This window comes from Scyliorhinus torazame, chromosome 16 (assembly GCF_047496885.1).
Source record: "Scyliorhinus torazame isolate Kashiwa2021f chromosome 16, sScyTor2.1, whole genome shotgun sequence".
NCBI classification, from domain to species: domain Eukaryota; kingdom Metazoa; phylum Chordata; class Chondrichthyes; order Carcharhiniformes; family Scyliorhinidae; genus Scyliorhinus; species Scyliorhinus torazame.
In genome coordinates, this window is record NC_092722.1 from 37,081,190 (window position 1) to 37,104,852 (window position 23,663).

Below are 23,663 nucleotides of genomic sequence, written 5' to 3' on the forward strand. Positions count from 1 at the left end.
ACCCGGAAGAAACCCATACAGACACGGAGAAAATGTGCAGGATCGCTCAGGCAGTGACCCAAGCCAGTTATCGAACCTGGGACCCTGGTGCTGTGAAGCAACAGTGCTAACCATTGTGATACCGCGTCACCCAAGCTGCCGTGCTGCCCATGATGATCATGGCTGATCATCCAACTCAGTAACCTATCCCTGCTTTCCCCCATATCCCCAAGAGCTATATCTAACCCCTTGAAAACATACAATGTTTTGGCTTAATTGCTTCCAGTGGTAGCGAATTCCACAGTACTACTTTTTAGGTGAAGAAATTTCTCCTCGTCTCAGTCCTAAAAGGTTTACCCTGTATTCCTAGACTATGACCCCTGATTCTGTACACCCCATAATCGAGAACATCCTTCTTGCATCTACCCAGTCTAGTCCTGTTAGAATTTTATAGGTTTCTATGAGATCCCCCCCCCTCACTCCCATCGAATATAATCCTAACCAATTCAATGTCTTCTCAGACATCAGTCCCATCATCAGTGGTAAATATTCCCTGCACTCCCTCTATAGTAAGAATACCTTTCCTCAGATAAGGATTCCAACACTGCACACACTATTCCAAGTGTAGCTTCACCAAGGCCTGTATAATTGCAGCAAGGTTCCTGTACTCAAATCCTCTCACTATGAAGGCCAACATACCATTTGCCTTCTTTACTGCCGGCATGCACTTTCATGCTTACCTTTAGCGACTAGTGTACGAGGACACCCAGGTCTCGTTGCACATTCTCCTCTTTTAATTTATAGCCATTCAGATAATCTGTCTTCCTGTTTTTGCTACCATAGTGGATAACCTCATATTTATCCACATTATACTGCATTTGCCCACTCACTCCGCTTGGCCAAATCACACTGAAGCATCTCTGCATCTTCCTTACAGCTGACCCTCCCACCCAGTTTTGTGCCCTCTGCAAATTTGGAGATATTACATTTAGTTTCTTCATCTAAATCATTAACATATATTGTGAACAGCTGGAGTCCTAGCACCGATCCCTGCGGTACCCCACTAGTCATTGCTTACCATTTGGAAAATTACCTGCTTATTCCTGCTCTTGTTTCCTGTCTGCCAGCCAGTTTTCTGTCCATCTCAATACACTACCCCCACAGTGGGACTTTGTTAAAAGCCTTCTGACAGTCCAAATACTCCTCATCCACTGGCTCCCCCTCACCAACTCTGCTAGTTACATCCTCAAAGAATTCCACTAGATTTGTCAAGTATGATTTCCCTTTTGTAAATCCATGCTGACCCCGTCTGATTCTACCATTGTTTTGCTGTAAAAAAAGTCCTCTGCTGTAAAACCTTTGATAATGGTCTCTAGAATTTTCACTACTACTGACATCAGGTTGACAGGTCTATAATTCCGTGTTTTCTCGTTAATAATAATAGTAATAATAATAATCTTTATTGTCGCAAGTAGGCTTACAGCAACACTGCAATGAAGTTACTGTGAAAAGCCCCTAATCGCCACATTCCGCCGCCTGTTCGGGTATCCAGAGGGAGAATTAGACCATAAGACCATAAGACATAGGAGCGGAAGTAAGGCCATTCGGCCCATCGAGTCCACTCCACCATTCAATCATGGCTGATTTCAACTCCATTTACCCGCTCTCTCCATAGCCCTCAATTTCTCGAGAAATCAAGAATTTATCAACTTCTGTCTTTAAGACACTCAACGTCCCGGCCTCCACAGCCCTCTGTGGCAATGAATTCCACAGACTCACCACTCTCTAGCTGAAGAAATTTCTCCTCATCTCTGTTCTAAAGTGACTCCCTTTTATTCTAAGGCTGTGCCCCCGGGTTCTAGTCTCCCCTGCTAATGGAAACAACTTCCCTACGTCCACCCTATCTAAGCCATTCATTATCTTGTAAGTTTCTATTAGATCTCCCCTCAATCTCCTAAACTCCAATGAATATAATCCCAGGATCCTCAGACGTTCATCGTATGTTAGGCCTACCATTCCTGGGATCATCCGTGTGAATCTCCGCTGGACCCGCTCCAGTGCCAGTATGTCCTTCCTGAGGTGTGGGGCCCAAAATTGCTCACAGTATTCTAAATGGGGCCTAACTAATGCTGTAGAAAGCTTCAGAAGTACATCCCTGCTTTTATATTCCAAGCCTCTTGAGATAAATGACAACATTGCATTTGCTTTCTTAATTACAGACTCAACCTGCAAGTTTACCTTTAGAGAATCCTGGACTAGGACTCCCAAGTCCCTTTGCACTTCAGCATTATGAATTTTGTCACCGTTTAGAAAATAGTCCATGCCTCTATTCTTTTTTCCAAAGTGCAAGACCTCGCACTTGCCCACGTTGAATTTCATCAGCCATTTCTTGGACCACTCTCCTAAACTGTCTAAATCTTTCTGCAGCCTCCCCACCTCCTCCATACTACCTGCCCCTCCACCTATCTTTGTATCATCGGGAAACTTAGCCAGAATGCTCCCAGTCCCGTCATCTAGATCGTTAATATATAAAGAGAACAGCTGTGGCCCCAACACTGAACCCTGCGGGACACCACTCGTCACCGGTTGCCATTCCGAAAAAGAACCTTTTATCCCAACTCTCTGCCTTCTGCCTGACAGCCAATCGTCAATCCATGTTAGTGCCTTGCCTCGAATACCATGGGCCCTTATTTTACTCAGCAGTCTCCCGTGAGGCACCTTATCAAAGGCCTTTTGGAAGTCAAGATAGATAACATCCATTGGCTCTCCTTGGTCTAACCTATTTGTTATCTCTTCAAAGAACTCTAACAGGTTTGTCAGGCGCGACCTCCCCTTACTAAATCCATGCTGACTTGTCCTAATCCGACCCTGCACTTCCAAGAATTTAGAAATCTCATCCTTAACAATGGATTCTAGAATCTTGCCAACAACCAAGGTTAGGCTAATTGGCCTATAATTTTCCATCTTTTTCCTTGTTCCCTTCTTGAACAGGGGGGTTACAACAGCGATTTTCCAATCCTCTGGGACTTTCCCTGACTCCAGTGACTTTTGAAAGATCATAACTAACGCCTCCACTATTTCTTCAGCTACCTCCTTTAGAACTCTAGGATGTAGCCCATCTGGGCCTGGAGATTTATCAATTTTTAGACCTCTTAGTTTCTCTAGCACTTTCTCCTTTGTGATGGCTACCATATTCAACTCTGCCCCCTGACTCTCCTGAATTGTTGGGATATTACTCATGTCTTCTACTGTGAAGACTGACGCAAAGTACTTATTTAGTTCCTCAGCTATTTCCTTGTCTCCCATCACTAGATTACCAGCGTCATTTTGGAACGGCCCAATGTCTACTTTTGCCTCCCGTTTGTTTTTAATGAATTTAAATAAACTTTTACTATCATTCCTAATGTTACTGGCTAGCCTACCTTCATATTTGATCCTCTCTTTCCTTATTTCTCTCTTTATTATCCTCTGTTTGTTTTTGTAGCCTTCCCAATCTTCTGACTTCCCACTACTCTTTGCCACATTATAGGCTTTCTCTTTTGCTTTGATGCATTCCCTAACTTCCTTTGTCAGCCATGGCTGCCTAATCCCCCCTCTGATAACCTTTCTTTTCTTTGGGATGAACCTCTGTACTGTGTCCTCAATTACTCCCAGAAACTCCTGCCATTGCTGTTCTACTGTCTTTCCCACTAGGCTCTGCTCCCAGTCGATTTTCGTCAGTTCCTCCCTCATGCCCCTGTAGTTACCTTTATTTAACTGTAACACCTTTACATCTGATTCTACCTTCTTTCTTTCAAATTGGAGATTGAATTCTACCATATTATGATCACTGCCTCCTAAGTGTTCCCTTACTTTAAGATCTTTAATCAAGTCTGGCTCATTATATAACACTAAGTCCAGAATGACCTGTTCCCTCGTGGGCTCCATCACAAGCTGTTCCAAAAAGCCCTCCTGTAAACATTCAATGAATTCCCTTTCCTTGGGTCCACTTGCAGCATTATTTACCCAGTCCACCTGCATATTGAAGTCCCCCATGATCACTGTGACCTTGCCTTTCTGACATGCACTTTCTATTTCGTGGTGCATTTTGTGCCCCCAGTCCTGACCACTGTTAGGAGGCCTGTACATAACTCCCATTATGGTTTTTTTGCCTTTGTGGTTCCTCAACTCTACCCACACAGACTCCACATCATCTGACCCTATGTCGTTTAGTGCTATTGATTTAATTTCATTCCTAATTAACAAGGCAACCCCGCCCCCTCTGCCCACCTCTCTGTCTTTTCGATAGGTTGTGAATTCCTGGATGTTTAAATGCCAGTCCTGAACCCCCTGCAACCACGTCTCTGTGATGCATACCACATCATACCTGCCAGTCACAATCTGGGCCACAAGCTCATCTACCTTGTTCCGTACACTGCGCGCATTTAAATATAGCACCTTTCATTCTCTATTGACCGTCCCTTTTTGTTTTCTTAGTGTGGTGGACCTTGGTTTACTGAGCCTTTCCATACACTGTGTCATATTTTGTGGGATGGGGACTATCGTAACCTCTCCTGAGTTTTGTCTTTTTGTGCTTTTTTGTATTCCTAAGCAGCTACGCTTCCCACTGATTACTTCACCGCTTGGTTCCCTGACGTTCCCTTCCCCCCCAATCTCTAGTTTAAAGTCCTATTGACCACCCTATTTACTCTTTTCGCCAGAACACTGGTCCCAGCTCGGTTCAGGTGGAGACCATCCCAACGGTATAGGTCCCCCCTGTCACAAAACTGATGCCAGTGTCCCATGAAAAGGAACCCGTCTTTCCCACACCACTCTTTCAGCCACGTGTTAACTTCCCTTATTCTTGCCTCCCTATGCCAATTTGCACGTGGCTCGGGCAGTAATCCGGAGACTATGACCCTTGAGGACCTGTTTTTTAATTTGAATCCTAGCTCTTTATAATCTCTAAACAGGTCCTCTTTTCTAGACTTGCCTATGTTGTTGGTACCGACATGGACCACAACAACAGGATCCTCCCCCTCCCTCTCCAGTATCCTTTCAAGCCGGTCAGAGATGTCCCGCACCCTAGCACCAGGCAGGCAACATACCATGCGGGACTCTTTATCCTGCTCACAAAGGATACTATCTATCCCCCTGATAATAGAATTCCCTACAACTACAACTTGCCTATTTACTCCCTCCCCTTGAATGGCCTGCTGAACCATGGTGCCTTGGTCAGCTGACTCATCCTTCCTGCAGCCCTGTTCGCCATCCACACAGGGAGCAAGTGCCTCATAACAATTCAGAATGTCCTAATTACCTAACAGCGCATCTTTCGGCACTTGTGGAAGGAAACCGGAGCACCCGGAGGAAACCCCCGCAGACACAGGGAGAACGTGCAGACTCCACACGGACAGTGACTCAAGCCGGGAATCGAACCTGGGACCCTGGAGCTGTGAAGCAACAGTGCTAACCTCTGTGCTACAATGCTGCCCACACCTCCCTTTTTAAATAGCTACCCTCAATTTGTAGGAACTGTTTGAGTATATAGAATCTTGGAAAAAAACACCAATGCATCCACAATACTAGGGCCACCTAAGCACTCTAGGATGTAGATTATCAGGCCCTCTCATCCACCTTCATTCCCATCAATTTCCCCAACACCATTTCTCTACTAATACCGATTTCCTTCAGTTCCTCCCTCCCTGTGTTCCCCAATATTTCTGGCATGTAATTTGTGTCTTTTGTGAAAACATGATGTGGAGATGCCGGCGTTGGACTGGGGTGAGCACAGTAAGAAGTCTTACTGTGTTACTGGTGTTGTAAGATTTCTTACTTTGTGAAAACAGAACAATGTATTTAGGTGGTTACCATTTCTTTGTTCCCTATTGTAAATACCTGAACCCAAAACTGTGTTTAACCAACAATTTGCACCAGGGCAGAACTTGAGCTGATTCCTCCTGTAGTCTTGGTGCAATGAGTACCATTGTAGCACCTAGTTGTAGCTCTGACCGAAATTGACTGGAGAAAAATGCTTTCAATATCTCTTTGCTGTTTGGATTATATTGAACATGGATTTTCTTTTCAATAAATGTTTTCTCTGTTACTCTCTCTCGGAAGGTGGAACTGTATTGTAACAACTCATGGACCCCCTCCGATGGCTGGCCATTCATCCTCTGTAATAGGAGATAAAATGATTGTATTTGGAGGGTCGTTGGGCTCTCGGCAAATGTATGTATATATACACCTTCAGGAATTTACAGCTAGGCTTAGGCAGAAACTGTTCAGTGCTGGCATTTTGTAATGACATCCAATATTTAGGTTGTCTCGCACTTTGAATGTGCTGCTCCTCATTTTAAAAATTTATTTTACTGCCTGCTACAAAGTGTGTTGCTTGCACGCTCTTCACTGGTTTATAAGGGTATGTCGATCTCTTGACCTGACTCCCAGGGGTCCGAAAGAGCTGCTTGACATGATGCACCTGATTTTTGGTCACACTCCTCTTGTGGAGTGTCAAGGGTTCACTTCTGATGGCACCACTGAGATCAGGAGGTTGCTGTGTGTGGAGTCACAAGTATAGCCATCAACCTACAGCTGCAGATGATGCGTTTGATCATCAATATGTCTGCTGTCGAGAAGCTTTTCACAAATGCCAGGATTTCCTATTATTTTTTGAAGTTACTTTGTGCTGGAAGATCTGTGATCAGCCTTAACCAATGTGACTGAGTGACCAGCTGCCACAAATCAGTTAGAAAATGTGGCTATAGGCAGAATCTTGGTTACGGTTATAGTCACTTGCTGTCTCTCAGTAACTTTCTTTTTGATCAGATTTAGTGCCCCTGATTTAACCCTAATTCACATTTTGAAAGCTTTGATGTTATCTTGAAGTTAGAACATAGAACGATACAGCGCAGTACAGGCCCTTCGGCCCACGATGTTGCACCGAAACAAAAGCCATCTAACCTACTCTATGCCATTATCATCCATATGCTTATCCAATAAACTTTTAAAAGCCCTCAATGTTGGCGAGTTCACTACTGTTGCAGGTAGGGCATTCCACGGCCTCACCACTCTTTGCGTAAAGAACCTACCTCTGACCTCTGTCCTATATCTATTACCCCTCAGTTTAAAGCTATGTCCCCTCGTGCCAGCCATTTCCATCCGCGGGAGAAGGCTCTCACTGTCCACCCTATCTAACCCCCTGATCATTTTGTATGCCTCTATTAAGTCTCCTCTTAACCTTCTTCTCTCCAACGAAAACAACCTCAAGTCCATCAGCCTTTCCTCATAAGATTTTCCCTCCATACCAGGCAACATCCTGGTAAATCTCCTCTGCACCCGCTCCAAAGCCTCCACGTCCTTCCTATAATGCGGTGACCAGAACTGTACGCAATACTCCAAATGCGGCCGTACCAGAGTTTTGTACAGCTGCAACATGACCTCCTGACTCCGGAACTCAATCCCTCTACCAATAAAGGCCAACACTCCATAGGCCTTCTTCACAACCCTATCAACCTGGGTGGCAACTTTCAGGGATCTATGTACATGGACACCTAGATCCCTCTGCTCATCCACACTTCCAAGAACTTTACCATTAGCCAAATATTCCGCATTTCTGTTATTCCTTCCAAAGTGAATCACCTCACACTTCTCTACATTAAACTCCATTTGCCACCTCTCAGCCCAGCTCTGCAGCTTATCTATGTCCCTCTGTAACCTGCTACATCCTTCCTCACTGTCGACAACACCACCGACTTTAGTGTCGTCTGCAAATTTACTCACCCACCCTTCTGCGCCTTCCTCTAGGTCATTGATAAAAATGACAAACAGCAACGGCCCCAGAACAGATTCTTGTGGTACGCCACTTGTAACTGAACTCCATTCTGAACATTTCCCATCAACCACCACCCTCTGTCTTCTTTCAGCTAGCCAATTTCTGATCCACATCTCTAAATCACCCTCAATCCCCAGCCTCCGTATTTTCTGCAATAGCCTACCGTGGGGAACCTTATCAAACGCTTTACTGAAATCCATATACACCACATCAACTGCTCTACCCTCGTCTACCTGTTCAGTCACCTTCTCAAAGAACTCGATAAGGTTTGTGAGGCATGACCTACCCTTTACAAAGCCATGCTGACTATCCCTGATCATATTATTCCTATCTAGATGATTATAAATCTTGTCTCTTATAATCCCCTCCAAGACTTTACCCACTACAGACGTGAGGCTCACCGGTCTATAGTTGCCGGGGTTGTCTCTGCTCCCCTTTTTGAACAAAGGGACCACATTTGCTATCCTCCAGTCCTCTGGCACTATTCCTGTAGTCAATGATGACATAAAAATCAAAGCCAAAGGTCCAGCAATCTCTTCCCTGGCCTCCCAGAGAATCCTAGGATAAATCCCATCAGGCCCCGGGGACTTATCTATTTTCAGCCTGTCCAGAATTGCCAACACCTCTTCCCTACGTACCTCAATGCCATCTATTCTAATAGCCTGGGTCTCAGCATTCTCCTCCACAACATTATCTTTTTCCTGAGTGAATACTGACGAAAAATGTTCATTTAGTATCTCGCCTATCTCTTCAGACTCCAGACACAACTTCCCAACCCTGTCCTTGACTGGTCCTACTCTGACCCTAGTCATTCGCTTATTCCTGACATACCTGTAGAAAGCTTTTGGGTTTTCCTTGATCCTACCTGCCAAATACTTCTCATGTCCCTTCCTTGCTCGTCTTAGCTCTCTCTTTAGATCCTTCCTCGCTACCTTGTAACTATCCATCGCCCCAACTGAAACTTCACACCTCATCTTCACATAGGCCTCCTTCTTCCTCTTAACAAGAGATTCCACTTCTTTGGTAAACCACGGTTCCCTCGCTCTAAGCCTTCCTCCCTGCCTGACCGGTACGTACTTATCAAGAACACGCAGTAGCTGATCCTTGAACAAGCTCCACTTATCCAGTGTGCCCAACAATTGCAGTCTACTTCTCCAACCTATCCCCCCCAAGTCACGTCTAATGGCATCATAATTGCCCTTCCCCCAGCTATAACTCTTGCCCTTTCCATCACTAGCGTAAACGTCACCGAATTGTGGTCACTGTCCCCAAAGTGCTCTCCTACCTCCAAATCCAACACCTGGCCAGGTTCATTACCCAAAACCAAATCCAACGTGGCCTTGCCTCTTGTTGGCCTGTCAACATATTGTGTCAGGAAACCCTCCTGCACACACTGTACAAAAAACGACCCATCTAATGTACTCGAACTATATCTTTTCCAGTCAATATTTGGAAAGTTAACGTCTCCCATAATAACTACCCTGTTACTTTCGCTCTTATCCAGGATCATCGTCGCCATCCTTTCCTCTACATCCCTCGAACTATTTGGAGGCCTATAGAAAACTCCCAACAGGGTGACTTCTCCTTTCCTGTTTCTAACTTCAGCCCATACTACCTCGGAAGAAGAGTCCCCATCTAGCATCCTCTCCGCCACCGTAATACTGCTCTTGACTAGCAGCGCCACACCTCCCCCTCTTTTGCCTCCTTCTCTGAGCTTACTAAAACACCTAAACCCCGGAACCTGCAACATCCATTGCTGTCCCTGCTCTATCCATGTCTCCGAAATGGCCACAACATCGAAGTCCCAGGTTGTGCAGCAAGTATTCAGATATGGAATTACATTGTGTATATTCCATCACCGCTTGGCTTCAATAATCTTGTCACTCTCATTGTTGTATTACTCTTAAATGCCTTTCTCTTTGATGAGCATAATCCTGGCAGTCTAATTATTTTCCTTTTGAAAAATAAAAAATAAAAATCCAATTAAGGGGCAATTTAGTGTGGCCAATCGACCTACCCTGCACATCTTTGGATTGTGGGGCGAGATACACGCAGACACAGGGAGAATGTGCAAACTCCACACGAACAGTGACCCGGGGCCGAGATCGAACACGGGTCCTCGCCGCCGTGAGGCAGCAGTGCTAACCTGCGCCAACGTGTCGCCCGTCTAATTCTCCTCTGACAGTCGCTTTGCTCCAATATTTATTTCTCCTGATTTATTCATGTGTTGCTCTTCCTTTCTTGATCTTTGCATTATCTGCTAACTTAGCTTTTGTATTTCTTTCCTGACCTGCGCTGTTTTGACCCATTCAGGAGTAACGAAGTCTGGATCCTAGATATGGAGCAATGGGCCTGGTCCAAACCAGCAACATCGGGTAGCATGCCCCATCCGAGGGGTGGGCAGTCCCAGGTAAGAGAAAGGGAGAGGCCTGATGGTGACTTTGCTTCTTGTTCAGTGTGCACGGTTTTTTAAACTTGGTTCACTGAGGAATGTGCATTTGAGATGTGATCTATATTGGTGCCATTGTAGACCAGGTTTTGGTGCAGTTAATCAAGGAGTAGTAGGGTTGCTGGAATATCAAAAAGCTGCCTGAGGTTAAACATATCCTCAACTCCGAGCTCAATTAACTGAGGTGTGGGATATTTAGATTTGTCTTTCTTCCCCGATATGAAGTGCTGTTCTATTTAGATAGATACATACCAGCAAATGTGATATGAGATGGCATTGTGAACTTACACTATACTGTAGGATAATTAAAAACTTATGTTCAGGTAGATTCATTCAGTTGTGATTTAACAGTTTCTAAAAGGACCTGACCATGATTTCACCTTGGTCTAGTTTCATTTTGTTCCATTTCAGTAAGACGTCAGGAAGGGTTTCTTTTTGTTCTTTGTGACAATTCATTTCCTTAATTTGTTTCCTTTTAGTGTTTTGTCTTCACTTTTTTCCCTCATAATTAACTTTTCTTCTATTATTTACCCTGTCTTCTTTTCACTTCTTTTAGAGCTCGTTTTCTTACCCATATAGAGCCATGGAATCATTTTAGATATTGTGAAATCACTCTGGTTTAGCATGTGCCATCTTGTCTTCACATTGAAAAAAATATTCTGGGTACAAATTATGATGTTGAGATGTTACTGATAAACAGATTGTTGACTCCTCTTCTCATTAAAGCAGATGCAGTTTAACGTATGAAGTTCTCAGCTTTGGCTCGTCAATACATTTTCACCTCTGAGCCAGAATGTCATAGATTTAAGTCTCATGACAGAGACTCGATACAAAATCTGTGCTGGGGCTTCAGTTCCATGCTGAAGTTTTTGTATTATCAGCAATTCTGTTTTTGGGGTCAGACACCAAATAAAGGCCTTGCGTGCTCTCTCAGGCTGGTTTCGCACACTGGGCTAAAGAGCTGGCTTTTAAAAAGCAGACCAAGGCAGGCCAGCAGCGTGGGATCAATTCCCGTACCAGCCTCCCCGAACAGGCGCCGGAATATGGCGACTAGGGGCGTTTCACAGTAACTTCATTTGAAGCCTACTTGTGACAATAAGCGATTTTCATTTCATGCAAATGATTTAATTGCACTAAGAGCAGGAAAGTTCTCCCAGTGTCCTGACCAATATTTATCCTTTAATCAGAACAACTAAAACAAAGTAACTGGTCATTATCTCATGGGATCTAGGATCTTGCTGTATACAATCATTTGCTCCTTTTCCTACATTATGACAGTGACATTCTTCAGAAAGACTTAAATGGCTGCCCGGCACTTTGGGATGTCCTTTGGTTGTGAAAAGCACTATGCAGAACTTTTTAACTAGTTTAATAAATGCTGAATACATCACCACTTTGTTTGATTTCTGTAAAAGTAAGAGAATTCAATGCCAGACCTACCACACTGATTTGCAATGTTAGTAAATGGTCACCCAGCGAACGCAGTTCTGCTTCTGATTTAAATGGGTCAGCTTGTTCACAAAAAAGTATGGCCTATATTTTAGAAGTGCTTTACAGAAGAGCTGTCAAGAGTATTTGATTAATATATTACTTCTGAGGTAGTCACTGATGGACAAAGACTTTGACATAAAAATGTTTTAACTTTGATTTAGATTATTATTGATCATGAGACTATCCTGATCCTGGGAGGCTGTGGAGGACCCAATGCAGTGAGTATCTGCATCTTCATCCAATACAATGGCCCCCAATGGTCCCTATCTATTGCCTCTAATGTTTGGGCTAGTTGCAGTAGATGCCAGTAGCGCTGATGAAATATTGCTATGTAGTAATTGGGAAAAACAGTCTTTGAGAACAATTACTTAATTCTCTTAAACGTTTCATGCTTTCTGTACCTTTAATTGTTAATGATTTAGGAAATTAAGTAAGCAAATCAATAATGCTCAGTTTTCATAGTTGTTAGAATATCAGTTTAAAATAAATCTGGGAGAAAAACAAACTTGTGGACATAGGGTTGTGAGAATTGTGACGACAGGAAGATTTTAGGAATATTGGATTCTAAATATTGGTAAAATTTAAGCGTTAAAAGCCTTAGGTTATAGTGTATCTGACTGCAGTGGTCATGTTTTTAAAAAGGATTGTGTTATGCAGGGCCTAGGCACTTTTAGGAGCCAGCCAAGGTGACATTGACCAGAGAAATGTGTTTTTCAGTCTGGGCAAATGCACTGTGGTTTGACTGGAGAAAGTTTCAGCCTGTAGAATTATTTTGTTTTTCAGCTTGGGGAGATGAGGTCATTGCTGGGTGGAGCTAAGGAATGCAGAGAGACCTTTGGAGAAGGGTTGAAGTCTGATCTCTCTGACACTAAGTCCACAATTCTCTCTCAGTAGGATAGTTATAAAAAGAGTAATAATATTTAAAGCAGAGCAGTCTTGTCTGAGGACAAGGAAGAAGCTGAATGATGCCAAGTGAACCAGCATTTTGAAGACATTCAACCAGAGTCTAAAGGGGTTCTAACAGGAATCCAAATCTGTTCTGTGAAGCAAGTATTACTCTATGCCATGCTGATTTTAAGATGGATTGAGAGCTGTATGTTTATTTTCTTATTGTTTACTGGAAATTGAGTAGCAGTGTTTAAGGGGTTATTGTAAGCTGTTCTTTTCAGGTGTGAAGTTAAAGAACTTAATATATTTATAATTTTTGTTTTAAAAATACCAAATCCCTATTTCTTTATGCAATCGCTCCTGGAGTGAATCATTCTTTCTCCAGAGTCTTACAAATAAACTAAAATATTGGGGATTCGGTCCAGTATCCTAGCCACTGTTGCCGTCTAGTCTGGGATTGTAGTAAAATGAAGAACATAATGCTCTTGAAGGCACGCTTGATTGAAGTCTTTATAAAAGAAGGTGGATGGATGCTTGGGAAGTAAAAATGCTAAAGGTTTTGGAGGAAGAATAGGAAATTCGACAATTAAAAGGTCTGTGCAGGCTGTGCCGGCTGAATGGCTGTGCCTTTGCTAGTATGAGAGATACTGAACTGACAGACACTGAATTATAACTCCAAGTCATTTCAAGTCACATTACTAATTCCGATTTTTAGTTCAGTTTTGAGAAAAACAATATATAAACTTTTTTTTAAGATTGCTTGAAAATAAATTTAGCCCCAAATAAAAGGCACAAACGATGGGTGTTAAATGGAGGCAGCAACCCTAATAATGATGTAAATGTGAAGGGCCATCGGCTGTGTTATAAATCTGGTGGCTACAGTGCTGCACTTGGTCATATTGATGACACCATAGACAGCTGTTAGATACATCCAATTTCATGTTTTAGAGAATCTACAGATTTTTGATGGACTGTCACCCTCTACCTAAATGAGACATATGCTTAGAGTTGTGCATGTTCAATGCCTGCATAAATAAAAGGTGTATTGCAGTAACAGGGAGGAACTGCACACTATTTAAAAGGCTATATTTCAATACCTTATGAACCTAAATCTTGATGTGGTGTTGAACCTGGTAGACTGTCCTGAGCCAGGGTAGTTTGAATTGATGTCAACATTGTGCTGTATGTTAATTAATGGCCGATTGTGTCCACACTACTAAATGACCAAGTCAGCATGCTTTTTATTTATACATTAAAACTTGTTGAATTGCTATTTTGATACAGCTGTTCAAGGATGCCTGGCTGCTACACATGAACTGCACCCCTTGGACATGGCAACAGCTAAAAGTGGAGAATGAGGAGCATGGGGCACCAGAGCTATGGTGTCATCCGGCCTGTAGGGTAAGACTTCACGTTTTGATAAATGTGGAGATTTAGAAGACTCAGCTGGTTAACCCCAAGACCAGCTGAGAATAGACTAAAAAAAATTCTGGGTTGATTTATACTGAGTTAGCTGATTTTGGCTAGGGTGTGTGGGTATTGACTGCCCTTCTGGTTTAAAAGAAGGACAAATTGATCAGAGTCTTTGCCGCTGATTACTATTTAATAATCCTTGCCAGAAGTGCATCAATGGTTAGGATGTAGGTAACAGTCAAATAGCACACAAACGCACACTGTCTGGGCTTGTGGCTAATATACTGAACAGTGATTGGCACCTGTGCAGCTGTACTGCAGTCAGAAGTTGGCACCTTCAGGAGAGATGGGGGAAATTGGTTTATTTGTTTGGATTACTTCTGGATTGTTCACAGTGCTTGTGGCTTATGCTACAAAACCAATTTTCATTGCAGCCATTCATCCTCCTTTCATGGTTGCTTTGCAGAGGCAGCACGGTGGCACAGTGGTTAGCACTGCTGCCTCACGGCGCCGAGGTCCCAAATTCGATCCCGGCTTTGGGTCACTGTCCGTGTGGAAATTGCATATTCTCCCCGTGTTTGAGTGGGTTTTGCCCCCACAACCCAAAAGATGTGCAGGGTAGGTGGATTGGCCACAATAAATTGCCCCTTAATTGGAAAAAATGAATTGGGTACTCTAAATTTATAAATAAAATAAAAAATGGTTGCTTTGCAAGAGATCACACTGATTTATTCCTTAATTAAAATCTTACCATGTCAAGAACCTTCCACATCTGACAGGGGTCACATACATAAAGTAATGCAATCAAAAATTGGGAAATCATAATTTCTCACCATAAGTAATATCTGGTTAGCTCTGGGGTGCGAGGAGAGTGAGTGCACTCCAGAAGTTGGTTAATCAGTTATATCTCATTATCCATTTATACCAGGTTACTAGTAAAACCATGACTCAATTTGATTTTGATTTTCTAAAAGTCATTTGTTCTCTCTTGCATTATTCCGTTTAATATTCTTTTCCACAAGCTCTACAAATAGAACAATCTGCAATTTGGTCCATCAGTATGACTTTAAGGGGCAAGATCTCTGCCATAGTTGTGCTAATGCACTAGAAACAACTTTTATTGAATGAAGTTCTTTAATAATGAACTCCTGAGGAACCAGCTGATGGTATTGAAATTTTAAATGCTAAATCAAGAGACGTGATTGTGAGCTAAGTGAATTTGAGAAAGTTATATCAAATTTACTAACTAATCATTATTAACTTATTAATCATTGCATCCATTACAGTGGGCTCTTTTGAATGGATTGCCATTCATCAAAATAACTATGGATTTAGTTAGACTGCTACCTAGCAGAGTGACTGTGGACTTGAATAGATCGTTACCCGGCATGGGCTAATTAATTTCAGAGTGACAGTGGATTGTGGGAACGAGAATAATCTTGTTGCTGAGGCGAGAAAGGGATTAAAATAATTTTCGGTAAACTAAATGAATTGTCAGAAGAAGTAGCTTTTCTCCACCTCCATAATTTTGTCCAATCCTTCGTTTAAGGAGGGCAGAGGAGATGGTTTGTTCATGTAAAGCTTTTAATAGAATTTATGTTAACAGATTATTTTATAATTTTGATAAGAATTGTGGATAAGATTGACCAATCTTTCTCATTTAATTTCTAGGTTGGACAATGTGTGGTAGTGTTCAGCCAAGCACCTAGTGGTCGAGCCCCTCTCAGTCCCAGCTTGCATTCTCGCCCATCTCCTATCAGTGCCACACCACCAGCCCTTGGTGCAGAAATGAGAGAGCATCGATCGCAGTCTCCCGTACGAAGTACAGATGAAGTTCCTTGTGTGAATGGACGCTGGGGTACTTTGCGGCCAAGGACGCATAGGCCAACAACATCCGGTTCTCGGGAAGGTAGCCTATCTCCAGCCAAAGGGGAAAGGTCACCAGTTTTAAATGGTGGAACATTATCCCCAGGATCCTTAGCTGGCTCTTTGGATAGTCCAGTACAGCCAGAATCTCCTGTCACATCAGCTGTGGTGGAGGGTTATGATCTTCGAGGTTCTATTGGAGGACTTCCGCATGTCACGAGGCAAAGCACACCAATGGAACAGAAGGTAGATTCAGGATTAGATCCTTTTAGGTCACAGGACTCCGTCAATTGGGACTCAAAAGCCTCTTCCAGCAGCAACCATGGAGAAGATGGAAATGGGACAAGTCCAGGAGCTGAGATTAATGTTGGCAATACTCCAGAGCAGACAAATGGAATTCACACACCACCTCACATTACAAGTGCTTCTCCAGGCCCAGTCTCACCAGGAGCACTCCGAAGAGGACTGGAGGCCGTCAAAGATTTCTTACCACAAAGTTCACCGTCTATTGTTTCAGCTAGTGGAAGTTCAGCTCCTTTATCTGTAATACCAGGAAACCATGGTCAAAGTTCAAACAGTACTGATGCACCACTACGCCCTGTACCCGCCCAGGCAGATGGACATACACTGCCACCAATTGCACGCCGGTTAGGCCACCACCCACCTCAGTCTCTCAATGTAGGGAAGCCCTTGTACCAGAGCATGAACTGCAAGCCAATGCAAATGTATGTGTTGGATATAAAGGATGCAAAAGAGAAGGGGAAAGTCAATTGGAAAATATTCAACACCGGCTCAGTTGTTGGCCCACCAGAAACCAGCCTCCACACAGTGGTACAAGGCCGAGGCGAGTTGATCATTTTTGGGGGGTTAATGGACAAGAAACAGAATGTGAAGTACTATCCAAAAACCAATGCATTGTATTTTGTGCGAGCTAAGAGATAATGCACCACCTGAAGGTATTTCACATTACCTGATGCACACCCATGAGCTGTGAATTCAAAAAACATTTATCTGTAAAACTACTCTGGAAGTGGCTTAAAGTTTGCTTGTTAAAACACAAATTTTACTCCATTCCAGTGAGTTTGTTACATTCGGACTGACCTGTCTTAATTTGGTTCTCGCTATGTTCTCAAAAGCTTCTGCTGCCTTCAATACTGACTGGATAAGGAAATGGCGTATGAATATTTCCACCATTGCAGTAAATCATGTGTGGTATGCTACAGGTTAGCAAACATGCTTTAGCTAGGTGAGATCTTACTATAAACAAGTGCATTCATTGGTAGTGGCACAGCGGGTTTGCAGAAGTCTGCAATGCCTGGTTTGAAGTTGCAGCTTATCTCTAGGAGCTAATGCCCACTTCATTGAGATTGGTTATTTTTGCGATTCAATATTTTGGTCACAACCTTCAATCTGCTCAGTGACTATTCTTTATCAGATCAGCTAACTGACATAAACCAAGTTCTCCAAAAATTGCACATGCTGACTCCAAAGCCAGTTGAGTTGACATGTACATTCTGGTCAATGAAAGGTGCTGTATAGAGTTTAACTTTTTCTTTACTGCAGTTTATAAACTAATTTATTTTTAAAGAGAAACAGTGCAGCTAATGTATTGAGAAAGAGAAATACATACATAGACAGAATTGGTACTTGCCACAGTACTTGTCCCACTGCAGATTGGGGTCATTGACACCAGGGCATACCTGTCCAACTGTGGAAAGAGGCATCTAGCCCTCAGTGTACTCGCCCAACTGGGGGAGAGAGCGTTCATTGTATCTATTCCATTACAAAGGGCGGGGAGCGCTCTATTGTTGGTGGGGGCAAGTAACTAAGGAATGTTGGATTTTCTAGAGTTGTCCTAATGACTTAATATAGAGATACTTGAGAGATGTAAGCCCCATAATTGTCACCAAGGTAGTAAGATAGGGTGGAGTCAATTCAAAGGAAAAGAGCCTTTTTGTCGAAGACAGGTTGAGTCTGGTAGTAACCAGTTGGAATGTATTGCTGCAGCCCTATGCTGTATTAAATTCTGTTGTCTGACTTAGAAATATGACTCTCATTTCAGTCTGGGCACAATTGGTAACTGGTGTCTTATTTAGGGAACTGGTTAACACAGCTGTCTCAGTTTAACTGAGAGCATCGCACATTCCACTGGCTTTGATGATATATTTTCAGTGACAAAGGGAACTTGTTCGGCGATGTTTGATAGCTTTTCTGTTTATGGAATTTCGCTTTTGTAAAGCCGACATTTTATTTCCTGCCTGTTCCAATCAAATAAGGCCATTTAACTGACACCATGCAATGTCCTTGTTCATCAATTGTGTACAGTTGTCTTTTTAAACATAAACAATATCCTGTTTTAATTAAATAACGATTTTTAATTTTAACTTGCGTTAAGAGCAATTCCATCATCAAATGAGTTGGCGTGTACTGCCAATAATTGTCTATTAATCCAAGGCTAAGATCAGAATTAAGTTGCCGAGAGAAATAGGTACTTTGCTTCAATTTTGCTGTGGGAAATTTTCCTGAACTATTTACTTTAAGAATCCATTGTCTTTCTGCTGATTTTTGAGTCATGCACAGACTTCAGGTCAGTATAATTAACCGCCATTTTGTTGTGAACCACATTGCCTTTAGGATTGCTCCTGTGAGTTGCACCAAGGAGAGGTGGTGAGCTTCGCGATTTCTCACACACTGAGATCCCAATATGAAATGTGGTTCTCTGGGTAGCTTCCATGGAGAGATTGTGAAAGGGGGAAAAAAAACACACAAAAAAAACCACACACAGAACAGAGAGTTAACATAATTGTCTTATAGTTTTAATATAGCCTTTTCAGCCACTTTGTGGATGCCAGGATAGTCTTATCTCCTAATTTTTCTTTGTCCTCTTTCTCTCTTGGCAGTAAGAGTAACAATATTGAATCCCAGCTCTGGCTATAACCCCACCAGGCAGGGTGCAATTTAAGCCCATGGGCATGCACAGAGAGAGGAACTGTGGTTCGTGTTAACGGTGAAAGGGAGGCAGTTATGAGCAGATCCCACAGTATTGTGAGTGTCAGTGCCCTATTATTAGAAAGTGGGATAGTTTGTGCTGTATCCTCCATAAATGTCACACATTGTTAAAATCTAACAAACTGCTGATCATAAAGGATGGAAAAATTTGGATAAGATTTAACACGCACAGCAGAATGAAAGAATTGCAGCTTTCAAAAGCACATGGCAGCAAATACAGGCCTTTAAAGGACATCCTGTCTTTCGAGAGCCAATCACCCACATTATAGCTTTCAAATTGGAACTCATGAGGTCATCATGAATTTTGTTGGATGGTTGAGCTTTTGATTTACTAATATGTATGCATGTAGCCACATAAAGGTTTATCTAGACCCCAGGCCAGCCCTGTAGTCCTACACGAGATGAATGTACATTGAAGCTAATGGATGCAACAGTTCACACATAAACCAACTCCTTCAGTTGTCTTTGTGAAATTTGGTGGTTTGGCATCTGCTGAAACAAAATGGGTAACATTTTATATGATGTGACACAGTCTAGAGACCCTGGCTGATTTTTATGCTGTTTGGGTTACTCTGCAAAGGCCAGATCCTTCAAAATGCAACTCAAAGTGTTGACAGTTGCCCCGAAAACCAGAGAATCATGTGCAGTCCCTGAGCACATGGAAATCACTCTGGAGAGAAGTGAGCTTGTCACAGGGCTCTGAATGCCATGATTTTATGGAAGCTATCAGCTTCTTTGAGTGTACGCAGTGGTACACTTCTACGCAGGGCAACAAACGTGTTGAAGGCAGTACCAGGGCTTTAAATTGCACAGATATGGTCCCTTTGCCAGACCTGCTGCTTTGATCTATTTTCTACAGGTTTCAGTTAATGTAAGGATGAACTAAAATGCTGCTCAAATTTTGAATCAAGTAAATGTAACTGGTGAAAAACCTTTCACTTTTTGATGTGCTCCAGGTATATGACAAGACTGTTGGATATGTGGGTACATATCTGGGAATCCTTTTCACACCTCAATTCATTGAATTCATGCCCGGGGTTGATGAGGTTTGTGATGCAGATGTATTTTGTATTTGTGATTTTTCTCCAAGTAAAACCACAGCTGTGGTGCTATTTATGTCAGCCTGTTTCCTAATCACCAAATCATACTATTGATTCACAAAATCAGTGAAGTTAAATTCTATGCAATACTTTCAACCCCAAAACTTAGCTATTCAACCTGGTTCCAGCTTATCCTTCCACTGATTCTCAAACTTTTTTTCTATCCAAGCTGTGTCATGCTGTCACTGTATCAATTGCGTCTCTATCTTCCTGAGGAAGAAGGTAAGCATGGTCTGTTTGCACTCTGGATTGCTCCAAGATGTTATGCCTGGTGGTGGATATTTAGAGCCAGTAAGCTCTCTGTACAGACTTGGCTATCTGATAACTAAAGCAGCCATATCCACAGTACTTTAGAATATTGTTGATTAACCGGCTAATCTCACTAATGGAACGTAATGGGGTAGATGTCCACTGGCGAGGGTGTGGGATCTTTCCTACTAACGGTCAGAAAACCCTAATGGGTAGAGTAGGGTAGTTTTAGCTAGTTATGCACCAGCAAATATCCCTGTGTACACATGAGGGTCCTTAACCATTTGTTCTGCCAACCTGTGCCTAATTTATCAAATAGTAGATGAGATGTGATTCTATGGGAAGAGCATGACCAATTCATTTTGGACACAACACAACACTGCAGGTGTAGCCTGGTTCATAGACTCACATATAATAATGGGTTTCCCGGCGACAAACACCTGAATGTACAGTAGCTCTGTTGGCATCCTGTTAGCTGTTCCTCTTTGCATGTCCTGACCCCTCAGGATAGTCTGATTTCAGCATGGTGAAAAAACATTTGACCAATTAACCAATTGTATTTAGAGAATACTAAATGATTGGCTCTTCTTGAATTCAGCTCCTGCAGTCCAATCTGATGAATTCACATGTTCAGCTGTTGCGGAACTGGGCATCAATACAAACTAGTACAAACAATTTCAAACACAACAGGAAGGGAAATTGTGACACTTGAAGCCTGAGAACTCTTTGTTCATTGACTATAATCCCCCGCAAATGTTCTGTCTATTGATGTATTACACCGAGCAGTTAAGTGCTGAGTTGGTTTTCTCTTCCTCTGCCAATTTCTATCAGGGTGCATCTTCACTGGGTTTGGGTTTATCTATTTATCAACCATTTGATTTGTTTCACCTCTTTTGATGGCTATTTTTGACTTTGCACCTTTGCTTAATATAATTTTTGTTCAGTTTTTTTTAAAATTCTAATTTTGTGTTTAAGATGAAAGAGTGAACCAGTTTCCAAATTGACCATCTAGCTCACAGGTCACGTACATCACAAGCACCCTCTGCATTTTCACAGGATCAGAAGAAAACATAAATTTTCCATTACTAAAAAGCCTGTGGCCTCTCTCGTATTGTCAACTTATTTTTTTTGTTGACCAGTGCCCACTTGGAATGGCCAAACCTATTTCATATAGGACTTCTCCAGCGAGCAGATTTTGGGAGACTTATTTCACAAACCCAGGCGTAAAGGTTAAAGATCAGTGACAGACTCTGCATCACCCAATCCCCCTCTGTTTATTTTTTCAGAAATCTAAAGCTTTACTATCATAAATTTAGGAAGAAAAAATTACATTGAAATAAATTGCACTTCAGTATATCAGAATTTGACAAAACATTTCATATTCCAGTGAAATACTTTCAAAGTTCAGTTCACTTGTAACATAGGGAAAGACAGTTTACACACAGCCCCATAATTTTGTAACTGAGACAAATGACCAATCACGTGTGGTGGTGGTTGAGGGATTAATGTTGACCTGGACACTGAGTAACATCGTCCTGTTTGAATAGTGCTAAGGAATCTAACATACACTTAAGGCAGACTTGTCTCATCTGAAAGACAGCAACACTGATGGAGCAGGCTCTTTCGGTACTGTATTGAAGAGTCAAACCTATTTTATAGTATGCCCAAGACCTGATTAACTCAATGACAAATTTAGGGTTTAGGTATGTTGGGAGCTGAGACCGACCAGATGCGGTTTTTAACCCTTGATACCCAGTTGGGTGGTTCAGAGAAGTTTTTGCAATGTTAGAAAAACAGGAAATTAAACCTCAAAATATTCCTTCTTTTTTTTTTGTATTTACCTCTAGGCTTGTCACATGGTAGAGTAGTCCCTGGTAGCAACATCTGTTATTTTTAGCTCTTCTGTTTGAACTGAGAGAATTTGTTTTGCATTCAATTCTTTGCACAACCATGGAGATTCTTGCCCTGGGAGTTGCCGCTACTCTGTCCCTATAGCAAATGTTTTTTGTTCCCTCTGAGTTGCAGCTGGCAGCTTGAGTAGAGCAGAAATTCTCGAGTTGCAGTGGGCAAACCACTGCTTTCTTTTCCACTCCCCACTCTGAATGTTTGTGCAAGTATGAATTGTAAAATTAATTGGGAAGGAGGGAATCTGAGATTTCAGCACAAGTGCGCCAGAGCAGGTTTCCAGCCAGGTCATCAGCCTGACGCACAAGGAATGTGTTGTAGTCACCTGCTGAAATATAAAGATACAAACTTTTTTTGCGCAGCTGTGAAAAGTCTAATGCTGGATCTTTATAGCTATGCTGCTGCAGCAAATTGTCTAAATGTCTGACTCTCTGACTCATTTTGTGTTTTCTTGATTTACATCTGGTTCCAAATGAACACACATGATATGAAGAAACCTCCTTAATGCTAAAATAAGGCAACAAAAAAAAAATACTCCAGATGCTGGAAATCTGAAATACAAAACAAATGCTGGAAATACTTGGCAGATCTGGCAACATCTGTGGAGAGAGAAGTAGAATTGACATTTCAGGTCGATGACCTTTCATTATAATGCTTTCTCCAGTAGTTTAAATAAACAGTTGGTGCCTCAGTTACAATTGAGATTTCCTCTTTCTCCCCCCCCCCCCCCCCCCCCAACACCGCATAATAGCTCTCACTAGAGCAATGCTTATGTACAAATCTGACACATTGATTTTTTTTTTTTGCAATATGGTGATGGTATTTAAAACAGTTGGCATTCTGTACTCTTGTATTAATATTCTGAATTTGAAACTCAAACTTTTTCAGTGGAAGGAGAAAGTTGAAAACTTATCTGGACAAATTATAACAACAGTCAATTTAGTGAGAGTCAATAGAACTTTGTAAAACCTTTTGTGCTGAAATGACTGTTGTTGTCAATGCAGATGATTGAATCAGCGTTGGGAAGCTGTACTTAAACCAGGTTTATCCCCCATCAGGATAGCTTCTGTTTATATCAGAAGCTTTCCTCTCTAATGCAGTGGTCTTGTGTAAAATCTGCACAGCATTCCTACAGATGCAACAGTAGCTTGTATTATGGGCTGAGCAGGTGTTGTTGCCTGAGTCCATGATTTAGAGTGAAATGGAGGTGTTTTGTAAAACTGAACCAACCTTTAATTAAAAAGACATTGTTTAAAGAAAGAATTGAATTGTTATTGCTGTTAAGTAGAGCACCTACCTGATTGTGTAGTTTCAACGTGAATTGCGTCAGAGCAATGCAGACTCCAGGTTAAATTCCTGGTTTGTTCTATGTTAATTGATTTCAGACAGATTAGTAATAGGAATGCCAGCATTGGCCTAGGAGGGGAAATCAACCAAGGTTCTTGCTCCCGTTGCTTATGCAATATCCTCTGTTGAAAAGTATATGTGTTGGGATACCCTT

General features: G+C 42.2%; 1 protein-coding gene across 2 annotated transcripts in view; it reads left to right on the forward strand.

Moving 5' to 3' along the window:
- Positions 1-23,425, forward strand: part of fbxo42 (F-box protein 42) — a 56,434-nt gene extending 33,009 nt beyond the window's left edge. For both annotated transcript variants that reach the window (XM_072478279.1, XM_072478280.1), the window contains exons 6-10: positions 6,079-6,189; positions 10,106-10,202; positions 11,894-11,950; positions 13,905-14,021; positions 15,705-23,425. In XM_072478279.1, coding sequence (XP_072334380.1) covers positions 6,079-6,189; positions 10,106-10,202; positions 11,894-11,950; positions 13,905-14,021; positions 15,705-16,841 — 1,519 coding nt within the window. In that variant the 3' untranslated portion in view covers positions 16,842-23,425. The remainder of the gene's footprint in view (positions 1-6,078; positions 6,190-10,105; positions 10,203-11,893; positions 11,951-13,904; positions 14,022-15,704) is intronic.
- The last annotated feature ends 238 nt before the right edge of the window (positions 23,426-23,663 follow it).